Source organism: Centroberyx affinis, unplaced genomic scaffold, assembly GCF_046629955.1.
Source record: "Centroberyx affinis isolate AG114_WGS23_722 - 3 ecotype Tasmania unplaced genomic scaffold, CSIRO-AGI_Caff_v1 ptg001801l_1, whole genome shotgun sequence".
NCBI classification, from domain to species: Eukaryota; Metazoa; Chordata; class Actinopteri; order Beryciformes; family Berycidae; genus Centroberyx; species Centroberyx affinis.
The window spans coordinates 263,445-286,158 of record NW_027280191.1 but is presented as its reverse complement, the minus strand read 5'-3'; the positions used below and the strand labels follow the sequence as shown (position 1 = coordinate 286,158).

The following is a 22,714-nucleotide window of genomic DNA, read 5'->3' as shown; positions in this document are numbered from 1 at the left end:
TAAATAAAACTTAAGTAGGAGTAAATACTGGGAATAAAAAATGGGAATAAGAGTACAGACTTTTATAAAAAAGTGAGACTGTCACTAAATGTCACGGTTTCTAATATTTCTTATCATCAAGGTATTGGCTAAAATGATTTCTTTCATCAACTTTAACTACTGAGCAGACAGAGGCACAAAGGGAGCAAGTGAGGTGAAGAAGTCTGTTGTCATCTGGAAATAATGTCAGGCTGCGGTAATGATGAGAAAAGGCCTGTGTATGGTACGGTGTAGTGGGGTGGAAGAGAGACTCACCAGCTTCAAGATGGCCTCCATCACATCAGGATCATTCAGGTCAACAGAGGAGTCCTGTGGGCTCAGCTTCAGTCTCAGCACCTGCCTTCGAGAGTCTTTGACAGTACAAATATGCAAAAAACAGACACACACACACACACACACACACACACACACACACACACACACACACACACACACACACACACACACACACATTGGTTATGCAGAGACTTTTGATTAGCCCATGCTGTCATGCATATGCACAGACCATGATCACATGTGCTACCAGTCAAAAGTTTGGACACACAAATTTTTCTTTATTTTTACTATTTACTATCACATTTTAGAATAATAATAAAGACATCAAAACTATGAAATAACACAAATGGAATTATGCAGTGACCAAAAAATGTATTAAACAAATCAAAGCTATCTTATATTTTAGATTCTTTAAAGCAGCCGCCCTTTGCCTTGATGGAAAGACAAAGGCTTTGGAAAGAAATTCATACATAGGCATCAAGTTCACTGTTTATATTTGTCTGAGAAACAAATTTCAAGCATTTAAGTAGAAGCCTTTAGATCAAAATGGCTTTAAGATAAGAAAAAAACATAGAACATTCAATCAGGTGTGTCCAAACTTTTGACTGGTACTGTAGGCTATGTTTTTCTTATTTAACCATGACCAAAGCCTTTCCCTTACCTTAACCAAGTTGTTTTAGTCACCTAACCTTAACCCAAACCTTAACCAAAGTTGTTTTACTTGCCTAAACGTTGCCGTTAGCCAACTTTTAGCTGAAAATGTTGTGTTATTGTCACAGAATCCAATTTGTGGTGGAGGAATGTAATCGTTTCATTTGAGCAGGAGGAAAACGCGTCCTACCTGATGATGGCCTAAATGAACACATACACACACACACACACACACACACACACACACAAAACACGAATACACTCACACAGAGATACACACAAATGTCCACTAGACAGACACACACAAACACACAAATGTGCATGTACGCACACACACACACCGTTACTATCATCACCACCTCACCCCTTCTCATAATTCACCAACTCACCTTTGTAACAGATGAAAGGTCTCTTAATGTAACATAACCGATTCACCAATCCTCCTCCTTCTTTGAAGTATCTGACGCAATTCTTTTGTGGGTTATTTACAGGCGCTCCTGAAACCCAGTATCTGAATGAGGAGTCGCTCCCATCCGACCAAGTCCAGGAGTCTCTGAACAGACCGATCCAGACCTGCTGCGTCTCTGGTACCACCTTCTGGATCTCCTGGTTCTCAGCCTGGTTCCTCACACTGGCCAGGTCCGTGTGGTGCTGCCTGCAGTAGCGCTGAGCTTCGGTCCAGGTCTTTGGATCGTCTACTTTGGTATACACACCACGGCCGGCCCCTAAAGCCACAGAGCATCGCTTCAATTCAGTGATTCAGTTCAGTGCAATTCAATGTAATTCTGTCCTACCCTATTCACTTCAACAACAACAAATGCAGTAATTTATTAAATACATGATTTCCTCTTGTAAATGCCAGAGGTGTGACCAAGTCAACTTTGCTCCAATCCCAAGTCAGTCTCAAGTCTTGAGGCACAAGTCTAAATGTAGATTACCAAGTCAAGTCCATGTCATTAATGTCAAGTCTCAAGTCTAAATGTAGAACAGCAAGTCAAGTCAGAACAAATCAAGAGTCCAGTATCAATTTAATATCTTAAAGAAAACTAAATATCTAAATATCTATCTAAATATCTATCTATCTATGGTTTTAATAGGATAAAAACTTGGTAAGAGCATCATGAGTTTGATTTCTATAATCAGTTTCAACTTCAATAAATTCAATCATTCCATACAAATTCAGAAATCAGAATTTAAATTCACAAATCTCATCACTTTCAAACCGAGTCATTTACACAAACACAAGATCTTTGGTCAAGACTTTAGAAACCTTTTTAAGTCGTCAAAGTACAAGTCAAAGTCGAGTCCCAAGTCACCAGAACCCAAGTAAAGTCAAGTCTCAAGTCTTCTCTTCATACATCAAGTCAAGTCTCAAGTGATTAAAACTGTGACTCAAGTCCCCAGCTCTGGTAAACGCAAATGCATTAGCTGCAACACACACCTGACAAACAGACGAATGAGAACTTTCTCTCGGAGCAGTGTGTGTTGTGCCAGTATCCTCGATCAAACACAGCACAGTCCTCGTCCCCCTCTGTGTATTTAGGGTGTCCTCTAGCCCACTTCCTGTAGTCCCTCTCACCCTCGCCATATTGGTCCTCATCTGCCAAAGACCACTGCCATTTCCCAGAGGCTCCTAGCAGAGGTAAATAGAGTACTTGATGGTTTTACTCAAGCAAGCGCACTGTTAACTTCTGTTAAATTTCAGACTTGGCGTACATGTGTCTAGAAAAAGATTCAAGTAAAAGAATACCTTACAAAAATACTTACTTTCAAGCAAAAATCATTAAGGTTTGGTGCACGCTAGAAGTCTGCCACCCGGCCTGCAGCAATTGTTAGATTAAGACCGAGCTTGGGCTGATTTTCTATTAAACAGATGGGGTGTGGGCAGGGTTCGGGCACTAAATTAAATTAATTTAAATAAATTGAACAACGAAGGTACGGGTCGGACTTGGCCTTAAATTTCAGGCCCATGCAGACCTCTAGTGCATGCTCCGAGTCCTTGTGTAATTTGATGACTTGTTGCCAGCCAAAGGATGGGAATAGTTTTTATTTTTTAATACTTTCTAGCTCATGTCAGTAAACCTATTTTTATGTTTTAGTCCAGAATAACTGCTTTGACCTAAACATAAAACATACTTGAGTATAAATTGGATTAAATACTTGAGAAAAATAACCCAAGTTTAAAGTAATAATCCGCACCATTTTCATATGTATTTTTTCATTTGTATTTATGTGTGTGAGAAAAAAAAGTCTCCATTTCACCATCAGTGGAGTGACTTGAGTGACGGTTATAAAGCTCTTGACCACTCACCATGCTTTCTAATGTTCTCTATGGTTTTATGTCAAAATGCTGATCTAAACTACTGCATATGACTTCATATTTGTATGTTTGCCATTTGTCTACATAGATAATAGAAAATAATCTGTACATGGTTTGGAAGGACACAAACACAGTGGATAAAATATTGATGCAAAATACATGGAAACTCCTTGTCCAGACTGATGCAAACAGTATGTAAATTACTATGCAGTTTAGCTTGGACTGAATTTACAGGTAAACACAGACGTCTCTCAGGACCTGTAATCAGACCATGAAACGTTTGATTCCTGCGACCGCCATGTTGCAAAACTAAGGATCTTGCAGATTACCACTTTAAAACTTCAGAATTTAAAAAATAAGCTCTGAAACATAGCATTGCAATTTCTGTACCGTGAGTGCTTTCAACTAGTTAGTTACCTGTCGTCTCGCCTTCTCTTTTCAGGCCTGTCCAGGCATCCTCAACTGCTTTGTTGTCATCAATAATTTGATGGATTTTTCTTAAATCCTCCATGTTGTGCAATGTGGCCAAGTCAGTGTAGATCTCTCTACAGTAGCTCAGGGCGTCAGGCCATTTCTTTCTCTCTCCTATGAAGTGATACTCATGAAGGAGGCAAGATGAAAGCATAGACAGCCCTGTATAAAATAACAGAGAGAAGATAGATTTGGAAAAAGAAATGACACATGCTCAAAAATTAACACAGACAAATGAAAACAACTTATTGAGGGATAGTAGGTATCCTGAGCTGTAAATAATACTTTTACTGATGGGATCCTCTATAATTTAGAGACACTGAATGATGAACTTCATCCAATAATGAATTATTCTACAAAATGTATATAAATATATAAATATGTATATATATATACATATGTTGAGGAAAAAGTTCTTGAGTCAGAGGTTTGTCTAATTTGAATATATATTTATTAATAGGAGTCTCATGAGAGGAAGAGATGCACACAGCTCATAGGCTACATACACTTCTTCCCAGAGGAATAGGAAGACCAGTCTTTTATGCACCGTATCTTCCAAGGATGTACAGGGTGTGCTGACATTAGAACAGATAAGTTAGGGCTTCCATAGACATCTCAGGGACATCCAGGAGCCACTCTGATAACAAGACCTCAGTCACAGAAAGTTATGGAACAAGGGTCACAGTTCATACATGTATGTTAAATTTTCTTCCACAACATATGTATATACATATGTATATGTATGTATGTATGTATATATATATTATTCTGGAGATGAATCCTTAAAAGAGACGTCATGAATCATAAGCTTATAATAAGATAATATATAAAGTTTAAGACCGAAAGCAAGCAGTCTCTCTCATGCACACACACACGTTTAAACACAGATGCACTTAAACACATGCACAAGTAAATGTACTGACCCAAGACAAAGAGTGCGACAGGTCGTCTCCCCTCCATCGTGTCTCCTGTCCTCTCTGCTCTGGGTCAGAAGCAGCTTTGGCAGGCAGGGTGGAGACTGAGGCGGAGAGACAGCGAGGCACACCTACACCTAGATAACCTCTGTCTGTATCAGTGTCAGGGTCGTTACTGGGTAAGTAATAAATTACACCTTACTTGTTACTTTTCTTAAGAGTAATGAATTACTTACTTACATTACTCCCTGAGAAAGGTAATTAGTTACTCTACTCGTTACATTACTTTTGCATTACACCCTAAAACAATTGTGGTATAAGGTTTCTCCATTTCACCATCAGTGGACTTGAATGACAGAAAAAGCTAAAAAAAAAAATAAAAAAAAAAGCTCTTGACCACTAACAATGTTTTCTAATGTTCTCTATAGTTCAAAATGCTAATTTGAAGCTATTGCATATGGCATCAAATTTGTAAATTTGCAGTTTGTCTACATACTGTAGATAATAGAAAATAATCTGTACATGGTTTGGAAAGATACAAACACACTGGATAAAATAATTATGCAAAATACATAGAAACTCCTCCTGTCCAGATTGATGCAAACAGGATGTAAACTAATATGCAGTTTTGCTTGGACTGAGTTTACAGGAAAACACAGACATCTCACAGGACACAGGTGGAGGATGGACACCGTCCTGTAAATCAGACCATGAAACGTTTGATTCCTGCAACAGCCATGTGTTTTTATCAGAGTGTCCTCCAGCAAAACCCAACAGCAAAACACTAACACTTCCTCCTTAGCTCACTCATTGTAAATCTCTCTGGACAAAAGCAGCAGCAAAACGCCTTAGGTGTAGAATGAGTGATGAAGAGAGAGACAATCTTTTAGTCTCACCAGGATGCTTGGTCAGTACAGGTGACCATGTTGAAGTATCTATCTACACAGATTCATCACTCTCCATTTATCTACCAGTTCAATATCAGACATTCAATTCTTAGCCGGTTCATTCAACAAAATTTGTTATATTTGCTATGAATGAAAACACTTGTACAGACTGGATCCTCTATATTTTAGAGGCATTAAATAATGAACTAGAGATAACAATTTCCCCCCCCAAAATAGATATATAGCATTTTGTTTTAATGTTTCATATGTTATTAAGAAACATATATGCCCTGATGTAATGTAATGTAATTTAATGCAATCCACTCTTATGTTAGTAAACACATGCCATAATATAGCACATGATCAGAAGGAAATTAATATTCTTTGAAGATGAAGATGCCTAACCCTAACCCTAACCCTTTTTGGCCACTTCCACATAACTACATCAGACTTTCTAATGTTCCTCTAAGCCAACCTGACCTGTCCCCCACAACAGTGGCTTGCTCTTTGATTTGTAACTTTATTTAAATTATTCTACAGCCATGGGTGATTTAGAAAACATCCTCTCAGGTCTGTGCCCCAGGATACAAACCACATGGAAATTAGATGCAAAGTAGATGCTGCGCTTCAAGCTTGATTAAAGGTCACTGCTTGGACGAATAAAACCCATCTTGGACATTTTGTATAAATGGTTATTTATTTCATCACTGCAGAGAGTTATTACATCTGTTATATTTATAGTACTAGAAGAAAAAAACAGATCACAATGATTTTGCAACCTATGACAGTTAAAAAATGAACTCAAAATGGGTGAAGCCTCTACCAAAACAGCAAGAGCAACAAACAGAAATAATTTGACAGTTAAATGTGTCTTCAAATGCTGGATCATCATTCAAGGTCTCTTCTCCACCATCATGCCAGGACTTACATGGTCATGGTCAGTCAGCACCCACATGCTCTCCTTCAACACATCCATGTTTTAGATTTGCGACAACATATTGATACAACCTATGTTGGAACTGACATAAACTAAGATGAAAAGTAGTATAAAATACACTCATAGATGTGCTGCAAATGGCAAAGTTTAAAGTGTGCACAACAGATGAAACAATCAGCTGCAGATAAGAGTCACATCTGCAAGTTGAAAGTGAGACAAAGTGAGAGTATTTACAAGAACAAGGCACAAAAACACAACACACACTGTTAAAACCTCAAAGGGATTCACTGGAAAGAGCAAAACAAAAATACAGGATCGATTTTGTTCACTCTGTTACACAAGACTGTTATGCAAGAATATACAATGGGTAATGTAACAACCAAGCAATGTTATCAACTGTCCTAATAAGTGCCATACAGTACAAGTAGCTGTGCCTTGTTGGTTGGTATGCAAACTCTTGTGGTAACCAAGTGATCTTTCTTGTTTCCCCTGCTGTTTTTCTTATTTATTTAAGTACACTACTTTGAAGAACCTTTTATAGCAGATTGGAGTTTTAGCTGTACAAACATTTCTCAGAGGTAGAGCTGCTCTAGAGGCAGAAATAATCTGATTGGCTGAGTTAAACCTCAGTGGGCGGAGCCAAAGAACCACAGTGCACAAGTTAAATGAAAAATAAGGAACTCTGGTGAAAATATAATTTAAAGACTAATAAACAGCAATGACCTCTTTTTTCATTCATTTATGACCATGGCATTAATGATCTTGGAAGGGCAGAAGTCTTGCTTAATTTGGCTAGTCTGAACTTGGAAGGTTAGTAGCAGAGCACTAGGCTTCATAATATTAGCTTCCTCCTCTCTTACTTCTTGACTTCTTCACTGGGCTTCAGTCTAACAGTGTTTTTTGAGTGTTTTTGAGTGTTTTTTTTAACAGTGTGTTTTGAGATTATTTTTGCCTCCAGAGCAGTTCTGCTTCGAAGAAATGTTTGTAGTCCAATCTGCGTTGATCATTGGTAACGTTTGTATAGAAGCAATAATACCCGTAGGGATGTTGTTTACTCATACTTATTACATCACCGTTGTACCCATAATAACAGTAAAGATGATCTTCCTACGTATTATTGTTGTAATAAACCACTATTAAGAAGAAATAGTAAGATTAATATGGATTAGCAATATGGATTACACAGATATTACAGATATTAAAATAATATGGATTATACACACAGTAGGCTATATTCAAAATATTTTTAAATTAAAAAAATATGCTCTATGTAGATATTAGAACAATCAATATGGATTATACAGATATTAGAATAAGAAGTATGGATTATGGAATAAACACCCTTTCATATGTTCAAGGTACCCCTGTTTTCTCTGCTTTTCCATCGTTTTCCTTCTCAGGAGGCTTCCTCCAGCTCAGCTTTAAGTCTGCAGACACCCCCTTATCTCTCAGCTTCCTTTCCACCTGTCCAATAGAAAAGGGAAATAAAAAGTTGAATTCCAAAACAAGACATGTCCATCACTCAGCGGCCAGCAGCAGCAGTGAAACTGTGTTTGCACTGGAGCCGTTCAAAGGTGTGACTGTGTGTAACGGCATGAATGTGAAGCAGGGCAGTGCTGAAAAAGGTGCTGAACTCCCTAAGCAATATTATGGAAGTTGTACTGTAAAGTAATCTGTGAATAGGGTTAGGGTTAGGTAATATTTTTTTTTCTGAAATGGATACAGTGGTTTGGAACGAAACCCTTGATTTTAAAGACTTATTGATGTTTGATGTTATTATTATCATTATTATCATCGTAAGTAGTTTCTGTTCAGATATTTGTAATTTCAATGACCTCATTTATGCAAGCTGTGCAGAAATGGATGTTCTTCCTCAAAGGTAAAAAGTGACATTGTTTTTTGTTGAAAGTGAGACTCACTGATTTTAAGATGGCCTCCATCACAGCAGGATCTTTCAGGTCCACATCGCTAGAAGTCAGCTGCAGTTTCACCACCTGTCCCTTCACTGGAACTGATAAGAATATGAATAATCAATTTTTTAGAGTTCATTTAATTTAATTGGGCATGATTAGAGTGAGACCAGCTGCGTTGACTTCAAAATCTCCACCTGTTAACACCAAACTGCTGTGGAAGAGAATCGCTGAACATGTAAATAATACGTTGACTCAGCCACTACAGTTAGAAAATGACTGAGCTACTGCACTCAGCTAACCTAGGGAAGATTTTTCCAAAATGACTTTTAAGTTGTTTAGAGCACTACACTTTTGATTGTTGGTTAGAAGCTTAACTGAAGTCTTAGTCAAATGATCAATGTCTCTTCTAAGTAGTCATATAATATACAAGATAATGTACAGCGACCATTATTGTAAAATAAGTCCTGACAGGGTGACTCGAGATGCCGGCGTGAAGCGGTTACTAGACTGTGACGGGTTATTTGCCCATCATCATAGAAAAATATGCAAAATTGTCTTTCATATACTTTCCTGTGAATTTCTAAACTTTCTGACAGTGGTATTGGCTGAAACAAACCATAAAAAGTATCTGATAATAATATTTGACCCAGGTCTGTTGGTTTGTATATAATGTTATTTGACCCAGGTCTGTTGGTTTGTATATAATACTTTTAACCCAGGTCTGTTGGTTTGTATATAATACTTGTATCCCAGGTCTGTTGGTTGTATATAATACTTTTATCCCAGGTTTGTTGGTTTGTATATAATACTATTTGACCCAGGTCTGCTGGTTCGTATATAATACTATTTGACCCAGGTTTGTTGGTTTGTATATAATACTTTTGATCCAGGTCTGCTGGTTTGTATATTTAAATTTAAAATTTAGACATAATGTGGGCACTCATTTCTATGGCAAAAAGCTACAGGTGTAATGGTAGAGTAAGCTGTTTACCATTGTAGCAAAAAAAGGGTAGGTTGTTGTTGCAAAGCCAGTCTGACATTCCAAGAGGATGTCCGTTGAGGGTAAGTACAACACAATCTAAATGTCCTCCATACGAAGGCTGCTCTGGTTCCCAGCTCTGGAATGAGGATTCACTCCCATCGGACCACCTCCAGACCATTCCCATCAGCCCAATCCAGGCTGCGCTGTTTGGTGCCATCTTCTGCATCTCCTGATTTTCAAGCTCATTCCGCATTCTGGCCAGGTTTGTGTGGTGCCTCCTGCAGTAGTCCCTGGCTTCAAACCAGGGCCTGGATGTCTCCACCAATATAAATCTTTTTGAAATCTCAGTTGCTGACCCTGCAAATAACATCAGCTGTTTGAATACATGGATTACATTGTAATGAGTTGATATCCAATGGATTTGAGACATTGTCTGATTTAGTATATTTTCACTCTCCTTGTTATTTAGCCAGTAAGACTCGTGAAGATAATGTACCATTCTGACACATTTTCATTTTTTTTATTCATTTTGGCTGGAAGATATGGAGAGAGATTGGACTCAATATTATTGACAAATGTGTGTATAATGATCCATAAATAACAAGACACATCACAAATGTGTTTACAGTCCACAAACAAATATCTCTCAACTTGTGTCTTGTAAATGGTCATTTAAATGAGTGTGCAAGGATTTGTACAAATGGATAAATATTTGTGAGTTTTTTTCCCTTTCGCACAAATGTATAGGAAAATTTCCATATCTATTTTTTGCAATAAGCATTCTGAAATGTAAAGTTGGCTTGTGAAGTGTTGAATCTGGATTTGTGCATCAAGTGGCATGCGCACATTCAGTGACGTAAGTTTGAGACTTTCTTCTTTTTTTTTTATTTCTTTCCTTGTTCCTGCACATTCTGGATGTTGTGGATGTGATCATTATACACGCATTTGTCACTAATCTTGAGTCCAATCTCTCTCCATAGGAAGACATCATATCACCAACACAATCCGGTAATGAGCATTACATTCTCACCGTTGTAGCAGAAGAAGGGTTTAGGACGGGTGCAATTTGTTGCTCTCCATCCTCCTGCCATTGACATAACCCCACAATGACCTTTCCTGCCGGGCTCATTGACTTTCCAGTTCGAGTATTCAGCTTCCCCCTCTTGGTAGTCATCTGACTGAGACAGTGTCCAGCCCCAAACTCTGTACATACCTAACCAGACATTGCTGACGCCAACTTTTACCAGTCTAGCGAGTTGCTTCATGTCCTCCATGCTGTCTACAGTGGCCAAGTCAGTGTGCTCCTCTCTACAGTAGTTCTGGGCTTGATGCCAAGTCATGGGCTGGTTGATGAACTGGTAGTGACGATGAAGATGAGGAGAAGAGAAATGGCAAAGACCTGTGGAAGAATCAGAGCTCGGTGAATAACACAAAAGTAAGGATTTTGTTTAGCTGTTGTATTACACACAGTTTCGTATGCATAATTCCTCTGAAATGTACATACACGTAAACTTTTCACCAGACGGCCCAGTAGGAGCTCAGTATCTTCAAGGAAATATTGTCTGTCTACATATTACAACATATTATGCATTACTTTCACCTGAGACTAGCAGAATGAAAAACATCTCCCTCTTCATATTGTCCTTTCGTGGTCACTTTAAGAAAAGGAAAGAATGCATAAAGAGTAATTAATTCAAGTACAATTGATTTTATTCAAGAGAGATTAAGATAGTTGTGATTTAAAAAAAAAAAAAAGTATTTTTCTTTTCTTGAGACAACAGATACAGAGGAGTGGCGACAAATGGAGAAAATGTTGTGGTAAGGCCACAAATAATACACCAACTGTGGGCACTTTCACACTGACTTTACACACATTGGCGTTTCAGTTATACAAGCATTTTTCAGAGTCTTAACTGCTCTGGAGGCCGAAATAATCTCATTGGTTGAGTTGAACCTCAGTGGTCGGAGCCAAAGAACCACCATTATTCAGGCTAAGTAATGTTAGACTGAAGCCCAGTGAAAAAGACAAGAGGTAAGAGAGGAGGAAGTTAATATTATGAAGCCTAGCGCTCTGCTACTAACTGAAACAATGCAATCTAGTCATATGGCATCCTGGTTCCACGTTAAAACACATAAACATTTTATCCCCTATGAATGATGCAGGCCCCACTTCGGACAATCGGTAACACGTAAACAAACATTTGGCCAATAGTACAATTTTTAAAATGCCAGAAAGTAGCAAATCTAGTGGCATCTGAGATATTGTGCGTGACCTACAGATACAACATTTATTTAATTATTAAATAAATGTTGTAGCGCCCCCCCTTAGGCAAATCGGTGTAACTACGAAAATGCCGGATCGTAGCAATGACATCATTTGCTGCATCATTACACAATGTTGTGTTAAAATCCGATCAGTGGCGTCCGAGATATGCATGGCTTAGTTAGTTAGTTAGTTAGGTCTCCTCCACTTCATTTTTGTGTTAAAAGTGAAGTGAAGTTAAGTTGAAGTGAAGTGAAGTTAATAGGTGAAATCAATGAAGGATCACAGCTCTCACCTGGATTCACCTGACTGTGTTTCAGCAAAACAGAAGGTTGTCTGAACATTTTGTAAACTCAGTATAATATACTGTTGTTCTTTTTCTTCAGCTGCGGTGAAAGTGCCGCTTTCTTGCTATTCTGTATATTCTGCTCATTTCAACTGTTGAATTTCAGCATACGGTTGATGCGTGACTAAAAAAAAGGCTCTTCACTCCATGTTCTTTGTTGTACAGTTTACATAGAGGATATGCAAATCAAACAAGGGGATTAGGGAAAAAGGCATGGTACAGGACAAGGTCAAAAACTAATTTGCACTCTAGCTCAAGAGCATCTCTCTACTGGAGGAAAATGTAAATGCATAATCCACCTGATGCTTCTCTGCTGAGAGTAATTAGCCAATGAGAGACGAGCATAAACTACGTGTTACACAAGTAAATGTTAAGCATTTGCAAAATTAATCAAAACAGTTAATAAAGAATCAACAAATCCATACAAGAGATACAAAATATAAATAAAATATATTTTAACAAGAAATGGCTCTTACATGTGGGTTATGTACTCTTAGTGCAATCGTATTTCAACAGTAATTCAACAATAACTAAGGAAAAAGCCCACGGCCATAATGTTTTATACATTCAGTGTAGCTGTTTGTCTCTCTGCTCACTGTTTACACTTGCTCCTTAAGAACTAGTCCTAGTATAATTATTCTGTGTAGCCATAGTGTCAGTCCAAATCTGCATTGTACCAGGTTTGTGAATACTGCAGTCTAACTCCAATGCCCCATTTATTTCCTCCAGTTAGTTATCTTATGACCAAGGGCGATAAGATCAATAAAATATCAGAACAATTGACTATAATAGTCAGGTAATATTGCTTTTCACTGAGAACACGTATGAGCATGAATATAGGTTATAGACAGGTGTATAGACATACAAATATAGTTGATGTTAGTTTTTATTGTTAGTGCTTGTAGTAGTAGTAAGTAAATCTATATTTATATAGCACCTTTCGAAACCAAGAGTTACAAACTGCTTCACAAAAATGGAATTGAACAAAAATAATAAGATAATCACAATGTAAAAGAGCAACAACAGCCAGTTTAAAGAACACAATATAAAATCAATGGAAAGCCAGGATAAAAAGATGGGTTTTAAGATGAGGTTTGGTAGGCTAGCAGTTGCATCATCCTTATCATCATGGCCATTATCATTACCGGCCTTGTGATAATAAAACTAACCTGTGATGAAGAAAGCAGATGTTCTTTGATGTGAGTGCCAGGTGTGATCTTCGTGTTTGTCTTCAGTGCTGCCTTTTAAACCACCTGATCTACCTGAGTCAAATATTCAAAAGACGTGGACTCCTCGTTAGGAGACTTCCCGTTAGTTCCTGTCCGTTTACCTGATGATGTAAACCTCAGCTCTTTTGACTTCATTCAGAGAAAAGAACAAAAAGAGGAGTTTTGTCCCAAAGTAAAATATTTTGTATGTTTGATACAGCACAAGTGTTCACAAGTCAGAATCACGGAAGCAGGCTTGTGTGAAGGCTCTTGGCTGTAAACAGGACACATGAGACACAGTTTTATTGTAATCGGCCAATAACAAGAGTCGACTGCAGTTTAATTTGACCTTTATATGGTTTCTTACTGAGTGATTCCTTCTATGTCACACTTGGATGGTTTAGAAAATGTCCTCTAAGAATGCAAAACACATGGAAATTTGGTCCGTCTGGACTGATGCAAAGGTTTTGCAAAACAGACAAAGGGTTGAACAAGCGCGCACAGCTTTTAGGCTGTAAACAAGATATTGAGTCCAACTGTCAACAGTAACAACTGGATCCTTCTTTATTGGAAAATCAGAACACCATATAAACACTGATTGAAACGTATTAGTCAATGCATCAGTCTCATAATGTGTGCGATACACAGACAGGTCATTGTCCATTTAGGGTAATGTGGTAATTAGGTCAGCAGAATGTCTATGTATTGTCCAAATAAAATAAAAAAATCTGCAAAATTGCAAAACACAATAGCAACCAATCATTTGATCACTTTAATCACTTTCTCAAGGCAGGTAAACACTAAACATTGCTGGCAATGGTTAGACCCAGGATCTGTTTTGCCTTTCAGATCACAATGATTGAGAATCAGTTATGGGGATTCAGTCTATGGTCCTAGATCAACCGAGAGGTTTGATAAATATTGATAAAATTTGGCAATTGGCATTATAGTCTAGATCAGTGGGGTCCAGGAGGTCCCACAGAAAACAGGACTAGTTTCGCTATAATTGAATTCACTAGGAATAATCCCAATTAGAGAATGTATAACAATGACTATTGTAATAGGCTTCAGTCTGATCACATACAGGTACAGTTTCATAATTTAATACTAAATAAACAGCAAAAATGTAAAATATCGGGGTCCCTGGGACAAAATATCATCAAATGGGGGTCCGAGGCTCTAATGTCTGTCTCTCTGGGGGTTTGTGATCTGAAAAATGTTTGAAATGTGCAAAAACCTGCAGTTTTCCTACACAATACAGTACTGTGTCAGTTCTTGCTAATAGGAATACTTCCCTCGCAGCTTTAGAAGGCAGACAAGGGCGCGTCCCTAAGCCTGCGTCTCGTGATTGACAGCCGTGATAACCAACGGCGGCGCGTTCCTCCCTTCATCGCTAACGCTGGGGCTGAGGAAGGGGAACAGCCTCTCGGTGAACGAGCCGCCGGTGAAGGAGTAGATATGAGACCTGGCTTCCACGTCGAAGAACGACACCGCCCCCTCCTCGTAATCCACAAACACTCCCACCGTCTGCGGCTTCTCCTTGAGGTGGAGAAGGACGGAGGGGGATTCCAGGGCGCGGTACTCGTCTCCGCCCCTCAGACGCACCGTCCAGTAGCCGTTGTCCGGGGTGGAGGTGATCATCCCCTTCCTGTTTACCGACTCTTTGACCACACCCAGGTCCCAGAAGGTCTTCGTCCCCACCGCAACCTAATCGAGGATGTAACAGAATACGCAGATTAGCGTGTGTGTGCATGGTACAACGTCGAGATTGATTCAAGAGAGATGATTAATAATTTGTTACAAATTCATCAAAATTGCATGGTAATGTGCTCAGATTTGTGGTTCCAAGAGAAAACACTGATGACAAAAAGAATGTGAGTTGCATTCAGCAGCTCTTTAACAGTGGCCAAGGCAGAAAAGTTACATATTTATTGAAACCACGTATAAAAAAGTGCTTGGTGCAGTGATAAGCCAAGCAAATACAAAATGTACACACTCCATTCTTGCATGTATTATAGTAGTCAATCAGGTAAGTTCAAAGAAAGAGATGGAGAACGGTCATCTCTTCACTTCTCACATGTACTCCATTGAAAAGTTTCATAGTTTCAGAATTTCAAAAGTCCTGTGCTGTCATGACAACTCACTTATATTTGCATATAAATGTACAAAAACCCAAAGGAGGACAGGCATATCAAAAGAACATGACATTATCCTCTTTTTCTCAAACTTGCAGCTGTTCCCATGGTCTCTATGGTTTGTGATGAAGTAACCGAATATCAAAGACCACACCGACCTGGAAGTAGAACCTCCCGGACAGGAAGCCCCTCCTGCCCAGGACGCAGAGCACGGGGTCGAAGCGGTGGGGGTTGTCGGGCAGGATGTGCAGCAGGTCGCCGCGGCCCGCCTGCTTCCCATCGGCCGACAGGACAATGTTGGGGTGGGCGGTGTCCTGGTCTAAAACCACGTCGACTGGGGAGATAACGTGGGAGATAAGTTCAATTAATACTCATACTAATACTACTGCTGCTTAATACTAATACAACTACTACTGCTGCTACAAGTACTACCACTACTACTAATTATAATAATAACAATAACACAGTTGCAAACGCTTTATAAAGGAGTAAACAAAATCAAACAATACAATCAACAGTAAAAAGTAATAATGAATGAATGAATGGAGTGAATTAATAGGTAAATGTGGGGGAATATGTGAATAATAATAATAATAATGATAATAATAATAATAATAGTAATAAAGGAGTAAATTAAAACATAAGTAAATCAACAGTAAGAAGTAAAGATTGAATAAACGAATGAATGAATGGCCTCCTAAATGCGTGGCTCATTCACTCCCTCAATCAGTAAATAAGTAAATGAATGAATGAATGGATGAATGAAATGAATGAATGAATGAATGAATGAACAGGAAGGTGAGTGTCAAATGACCAAAGAAGTGAACGAGAGTAAATGAATCAAGTCAACATACCAAAATCCATTTGACCCTATATGACATTGATATATGATACTATGACAGCAGTGGATATTCACATGTGTACAGTGAGGTCATACCTGCATATTTTTGCATCCTCTTCAACTCTGTCATGAAAAAAAGAAAACGTAGTGCTTCAGTTTTAGAAGTTTAAGTGAAAGGTTTTAGCTGAAGACTGCAACAAAGCTTTGGGGAAAATGCCTGTAAGAAATCTGATTACAAAGTGGGGAGCATCTCACTCTTACATTAAACAGTGCGTTATTGTGCTACATGTGGTGAAACATTTGATTCAAAGCTCCTTACAGTACTATGAGTGCATACATTATCAGTATGGGATGCCCCAGTCAGAATTGAACCCTTAAGCCTCGTTCACATGAGCATTTGTGATAAATCAAAATAATGGACAATATCCCATGTATTGAGAATGAGATCTATGCGGATGACACGGAGTGACAGAAAGCAGTGCATGAAAATATTGCAAACTAGTACGTCAAAAAAGTTGAAACTAGTTGAACTGAGCTACAGGTAAATGTCATCCGCTAACAGCCAATTAAATTTGTACAGACTGCTTCACCTCACCTTCCTCTTTCAGGCTGTCCAGCTCTTTCTTCAAGGTCTCATCCAGTTTAGAGGCCGCTCTCCTCACAGTCCCCACACAGAGGTCGGGGTGGACACCGATCTCCGACCACGCTCTGCTGAGCGGAGGTGAGCTGAGAGAGGGGAACCGCTGCCACACAGCAAACACAAAGGGGAACACGCATGAAGTCAAGTCAAATTTATTCATCGCAATTACTCAAAGGGTTTTTCCACCCTGACAAGAATTAAATTCAGAGGGAAACATCAAATACTTGTTTTTGGCATAAGAAAGGTGTAATTTAAAGACCCATGTTAGTCGAACCCTATTTCCTACATTTTACCACAGTATCCAAGAATCGTCAGGTGTAAACATTGTCCTTGAATTGGAACTGATTCTAAAGAAAAATACTGTATGTAGCTTCTATCATGGTTTTTCCCTTGACCTAGTTATGATGTCATCAACATGCGACATAGATGACCTGGCTGCATTCGGTTCCACGTAAAATGCTTTCTTCTGGATGTTGTCTTCCCTTGAATCAAGGGGGGAATCCCCAAAATGCCAGGATGAAAAATGTCTGACAAAGAAAGTGTAATTCGGTTCCAACTTCAGTTAAACAGAGCATTAACTCTCCCTTGTTCCCTCGTTTTTCCTCCTTTCCACAAAGGTAAGAATGAAGTGTATCCCACAATCCACCGCTCTGATCTGGTCTCTGAATCCATGCTGAATGTAACAGAACGATGGCTGATAGAAAATTGTGTATATCCTATAAATGTAAGCTGATTTGGCTAATTCCAGTTTTGACATAGTTTCTGCGTTAAAATTTTTCATAATGCTGCACCATTCAAAAGTGGGCAGGCTGTCAAAAGATGCAGTGCTTCAAGTATTTCAATAACCCAATATCCTCAAAAAGGCTTTATTTGATTTATGGAGACTAAACAATTTTAGTTTTATTTGGTTTCAAACATAAGAGTAAAACTCTTCTCGTCTCGCTGGAAAAAAACTTTTTTTTATTTTGTCTCTGAGAGTAAATGTATAGGACTTCCTATATAAAGCAGCGAGGGCTTTTTAGTTCTGACTTGTGTTGCTCCCCACCTGTCTTCCCTTGCTGAGAACCAGAAGGGTTTACTTGTTGTACGTCAGACATTTCGTCACTAGGGGGCGCAGTGGAGGGAAGATATCAAGGGAAGACAACTTGGTGATGTGGATCCGAATGCAGCCTCTGTCTCCAAGGGACACGAGAGTGTTGCTTCTTCACTTTTCCCTCCCAGATTTCCTCAACTACTCCTCTGATTCAAAATGCTGATCATAAGCCTCTATCTGTTTGACTATTGCCCCGCATAAATGTATATTTGTAAAGTTAAAGATCCTGTATTCGTCAATATCTAAGGCTGATTCTAACCTGTACGAGGTGGAGGTGGTCCTCGGTGTGCTCCAGCTCCTCCAGCTCAGTGTTTCTCCTCTGGAGCTCAGTGATCTCCTGCTCCAGCTGGCTGATGAGCTCCTCCGCTCTCCTCTCTGCTGCTTTCTGCTTCTCCTCGATCTCCGCGTTCACTTCAGCCTGTCTCTCCTCCACCGAGCGAATCAGAGATGTAAAGAGGCGACCGCTCTCCTCCGTCTCCTTCTTTGAGCTCATCTGATTGAGGATAAAAAAAATATACACATCTGTGTGTAAAATGAAAGAAATTAAGCCTTCAGATATAAATGTATATTTACATTTAGATACTCTTACACTTTTATCTATCATGAATCTGCAATGTTCAACGCATTCCAGGAGTTATTTTGTAATAAAGTGTTGTAATTTACTTTTTTGGTGTACCCACTTTCCCAAAACCATCCTCGTCTACTTCCTACATTTCCCAGAATGCCTTTTAACAACCCCCAGAGAACGGGCGTGAACCTGTTGCATTCAGCTGTGGGTTATATGTGTAGGTGGAGAGAGACAGTAGAGTAAGAGCAAAAGAAAGAGAGTTTTTCTGTCCACCTCATGACTCTTTCCCCCTCTGCTCAATTCACCTGTTGAATCCAAACAGTACTGATGAGCGTTTCTATCAGGACTCACTCTGCTGAGCTCCAGAGAGCGTTTGATCTCCTCCACTTTGGTCAGTCTCTCCTGGATCATCTGCTTAAATTCTGCCTCAGTCTTCCTCATCTGGATCTAAGGCAAACAGAGAAATGTATGCATTGTTAGTTGGTAGAGTACATTGTTTGTTTGTTGTTGTTTGTAGGTTGTTGGTGACTAGTTTGTCTCTCTGCGGTCGGTCTACATTTACATTTCACTTTTGCATTTTAGGCATTTAGCTGATGGTTTATCCAGAGCGACTTGCAATGTGTGTGACAGTAGAATAAATTATTCCATTGTTAACAATACTAGCAAATGATAGTAAGGAGTGCAAAGGCCAAAGCCACATTTCCCAGGTCTGCATTATTACTGTAAACATAAAGACAGACACATACATTGTAGCCATGCAGTTAGTTTGCATACATACAAAGTAGGGTTAGTCTGATATTTCGGTATGCCAATATTGGCATATTATTAACTAGAAGGGCACTCGGAGAGCGCAGACCTCCGCCAAGGTTCGTGCTATTATAGCTTGTTCATGAGTCGGATCCGGATCCGCTCTGTTTCATGAAAATCGTGCCGGTAGCTTTTCTGTAATCCTGCTAACAGACAAACAAACAAATGGCACCGAAAACATAACCTCCTTGGTGGACGTAAATATTGGACATTGGCCAGTCAGTGTTGTACGCGGTCGATATGATGGAGGTTCCTCCGTGATCCGTGACCACAGCTACAGAAAAACAGTCTGTAAAACCTGCAATGATTTTTTCTTTGCACATAGTTATTTAATTGTAGTAATCTATCCCAGAGGAGTCCTGCCATTGAATAGCCTATGTGCGGAGGGTCAACTGGACTAAAAAGAGCTGCTAACCCTAGAGAGCTTTAGTGTCTTTTCCTCCTTTAGTGGCTTTTCCTTACTGACAAGAACACAATTCTGGGGAAAACACTGAAAAATTGTACATTTTTGGACATGAAAATGGAAACATTTAAACATGTTGAAAACATACAAAATATCTAAATATTTTAGCCTTCAAAAACCCATATTAGTCGACCCCTAATACAAAGTACCCGTACCCTCTTGTCCCCGCTCTCCTCCTCTATGGTAACGGCCCGGTGACTCTTGTGCTCGGTCTCGGTGCAGAACTGGCACACGCACATCTGCTCGTCTCTGCAGAACATCTCCAGCAGCCTCTCGTGCTTCTTACACATCCGCTCCTGCAGGTTCTCCACCGGGTCGATCAGCTTGTGGAGCTTCAAGGTGGCGACTCTCTGGTGAGGCTCCAGGTGGGCTTCGCAGTACGAGGTCAGACACACCAGGCAGGACTTCAGGGCCTTGAGCTGCACGGACGTCCCGGCACAGACGTCGCACACCACCTCGCCCGGCTCGGCCGCGGATAGGGGCGGGGCGGACACGCTGACCGTCATCTTCCTGAACACGTCCGCGAGCTCTTTGAACGCTGTGTTGATGCTTATTTCAGGCCGGGGGGTGAAGGGTTTCTCACAGGTGGGACACCGGCACACCTCACTGCTGTCCCACACGCTCTGGATGCAGGCCTGGCAGAAGTTGTGTCCGCAGGGAGTGGTGACCGGGTCGGTGAACACTTGCAGACAGATGGAGCACTGGAACTGTTTCTCTGACAACAGGTTGCCTGAGGACGCCATTTTCTGGAGGACAGAAACAGGAAGTTTGGTGTTTGTGACACAGGAGGATCTTTGATAGAGGAAGTGTGTGCAGAGGTCCATAGCCACAAAAAAACACTATTGTCAGAGGTTGAAAGAGTACAAAAATATCCTATTACAAAAACTGTTACTTTGCTGAAATAGAAGTGAAATTACAAGTGCATTTCACACTGGTAATCTGTTTTAAAAAAAAGTAAAAAGTAGCTTATCAGAGTAAAGTAACTTTTTAACAAAAGGGCACCTTGTTAAATGTGGCAGCAGTATAAAGGCAACAGCATACATGAAGAACATTTCAAGAGAAAGAAAATGGATAATTTTGCATTCAACAGGAATGGAGATTGACATACGGGATAAAATCTATGTAGAATACAAAATGTTCACTAAATTGATGCATAAATAAAACTTTTGGCCTTTTCATTCAGAAATATCCTTTTCAAATTGGATTGAACACGAGTGCCCTGAGTTAAAACTCTCACCTGCTCATATACATGTAACTACGTGTTTATTGACGTAATGCAACACTGTAACTATGCATTTGTGTATATAACCATGTATGTCCAGAAATTCAGGACTCATTCCTAGAGTTGTGTCAAACATAGTTGTTCTCTCACAGGCAACACCCTGCACTGTTTGGTCTGTTGGGTGTATTAGTCTTTTTTTCCTCTGCTAAAAACACACACCAGACACACCCTCACTTTCCACTGAAGCATACAATTAACTCATTACAGCAACATTATCCTATAATAATAACTATAATGATATAATGAACAGGGAAACTGCAGGGTGATCTGCCTACTCACTATGCCCCCCTGCTGCCTTGACACTGATACTGTACACTGCATATTATTATGCAGGATAGTTACTGTATGGTTCAAGTTTCACTTTAAAAACAATACCAGAGATCTATTCATCAAATCCGCTCCGATTGTAACAAGTAAATTGTATACTTTGTGTATAACTGCAGCCCCTCTCGTCATACAGTCTCTCAATAACCAGGAAACAATGTAACACCAATTATAATCACTTCTATCGATCCACAGTTGCCTTTTGGGCTGGTTTCTATCAACATGTAGATGTGGAACTTGTACACAGAATGAAAAGGAGACAAGTATTCTAGCAAAGTAACAGAGAAAGTAAAGCTAATGCAAAAACATTTATATTATTAGCAACTTTAAGACCTTTCCCCGGCTATATTTTTGAACTTCTGACTGCTGTATTTCAAGTAACATTTCTAAACTGCATGTTTAACAATCTAGCGCGAAACCCTTCATATGGACTCATCAGTCTGTGTGAATCTATTTTGCTACACAGGATGTCAGCTATCTACCCACCCACGCAACCTACTGTACAGCGTATAACTGTGCATTGACTGCAGTTAACATTTTGAACAACTTCCTGATAATGTGCTGTACCATATTTGTCTCAGTCATTTAAAAAAAACAAAAAAAAAACCTGTCATCCCTTTTATCTACAGTACATCTTCCCCTTCATGACTGAAGAGGATTTAAAAGGCAAAATCAATAAGAAATCATTGCTTTCACTTTGATTCACCTGGTTAGTCTATTCTTTTTACCTTTACTGTATGCTTACACTTACTTTCTCTTAGGTGAAGCTGCTTTTCCTCTGGCTAACAGAGTTGGTCGGTCACAGATCTTTGCTCGCTGACAGCAGGACAGGTGACTCCTGCAGTATAAATGAGTGTGAATACGTTAGGCTAGCTGTGAAACAGGAAAATCTAACGTCAACACAGTTATTCATCAGAGTGCAGCCCAGCCCTCCCTCTCCTGAGCCGACTGTTGGTCTCTCTGTCCACTTGTCTGTGTCTACATCATCTGAAAATGGCAGCATTTACTACACAACCTACTATTAGTTTGCATAGCCAATATTATTATGCTCACATGCAGTAGCATGACCTTTACCCTGAGCAAACCTGTATGTATGTGTGTGTGTGTGTGTGTGTGTGTGTGTGTGTGTGTATGTGTGTGTGGGTGTGTTATGTAAATACACAATAATAGTATTCACACAGGATGAGGTGAGTGTTTGCCTCATGGGTGTGCCGTTTGAGTCCAACGGGTAACATTTTCCATTTATGACACACCTGAACAGCTTAGAACCACCTGACCTGAGGAATGCTGCAGTTCTGCATTACCTTTTTGTCACACACACACACACACACGCACAGAACATGCACACACACAC

At 39.6% G+C, this 22,714-nt stretch overlaps 2 protein-coding genes across 2 annotated transcripts; both read right to left on the bottom strand.

The window, feature by feature from the left end:
• Positions 1–294: 294 nt before the first annotated feature.
• LOC139652466 (C-type mannose receptor 2-like) lies at positions 295–11,096 on the bottom strand (the record flags this gene model as incomplete). The annotated part of the gene is made up of 8 exons (XM_071529551.1): positions 10,991–11,096; positions 10,421–10,789; positions 9,504–9,747; positions 4,681–4,739; positions 3,704–3,919; positions 2,408–2,599; positions 1,356–1,691; positions 295–389 (listed from the first exon to the last, which is right to left on the bottom strand). Coding segments are annotated over exons 1-8 (1,548 nt in total), but the record flags the coding sequence as incomplete, so codon positions are not given.
• A 2,465-nt stretch (positions 11,097–13,561) lies between these two features.
• Positions 13,562–22,342, bottom strand: LOC139652476 (E3 ubiquitin-protein ligase TRIM39-like). Its single transcript, XM_071529563.1, has 8 exons — positions 22,112–22,342; positions 19,910–20,500; positions 18,836–18,931; positions 18,176–18,409; positions 16,779–16,926; positions 16,280–16,306; positions 15,501–15,676; positions 13,562–14,914 (listed from the first exon to the last, which is right to left on the bottom strand). The coding sequence occupies exons 2-8, from the start codon at positions 20,495–20,497 to the stop codon at positions 14,537–14,539; spliced, it is 1,647 nt and encodes a 548-aa protein (XP_071385664.1). The 5' UTR covers positions 20,498–20,500; positions 22,112–22,342; the 3' UTR covers positions 13,562–14,536.
• Between the last annotated feature and the right edge of the window lie 372 nt (positions 22,343–22,714).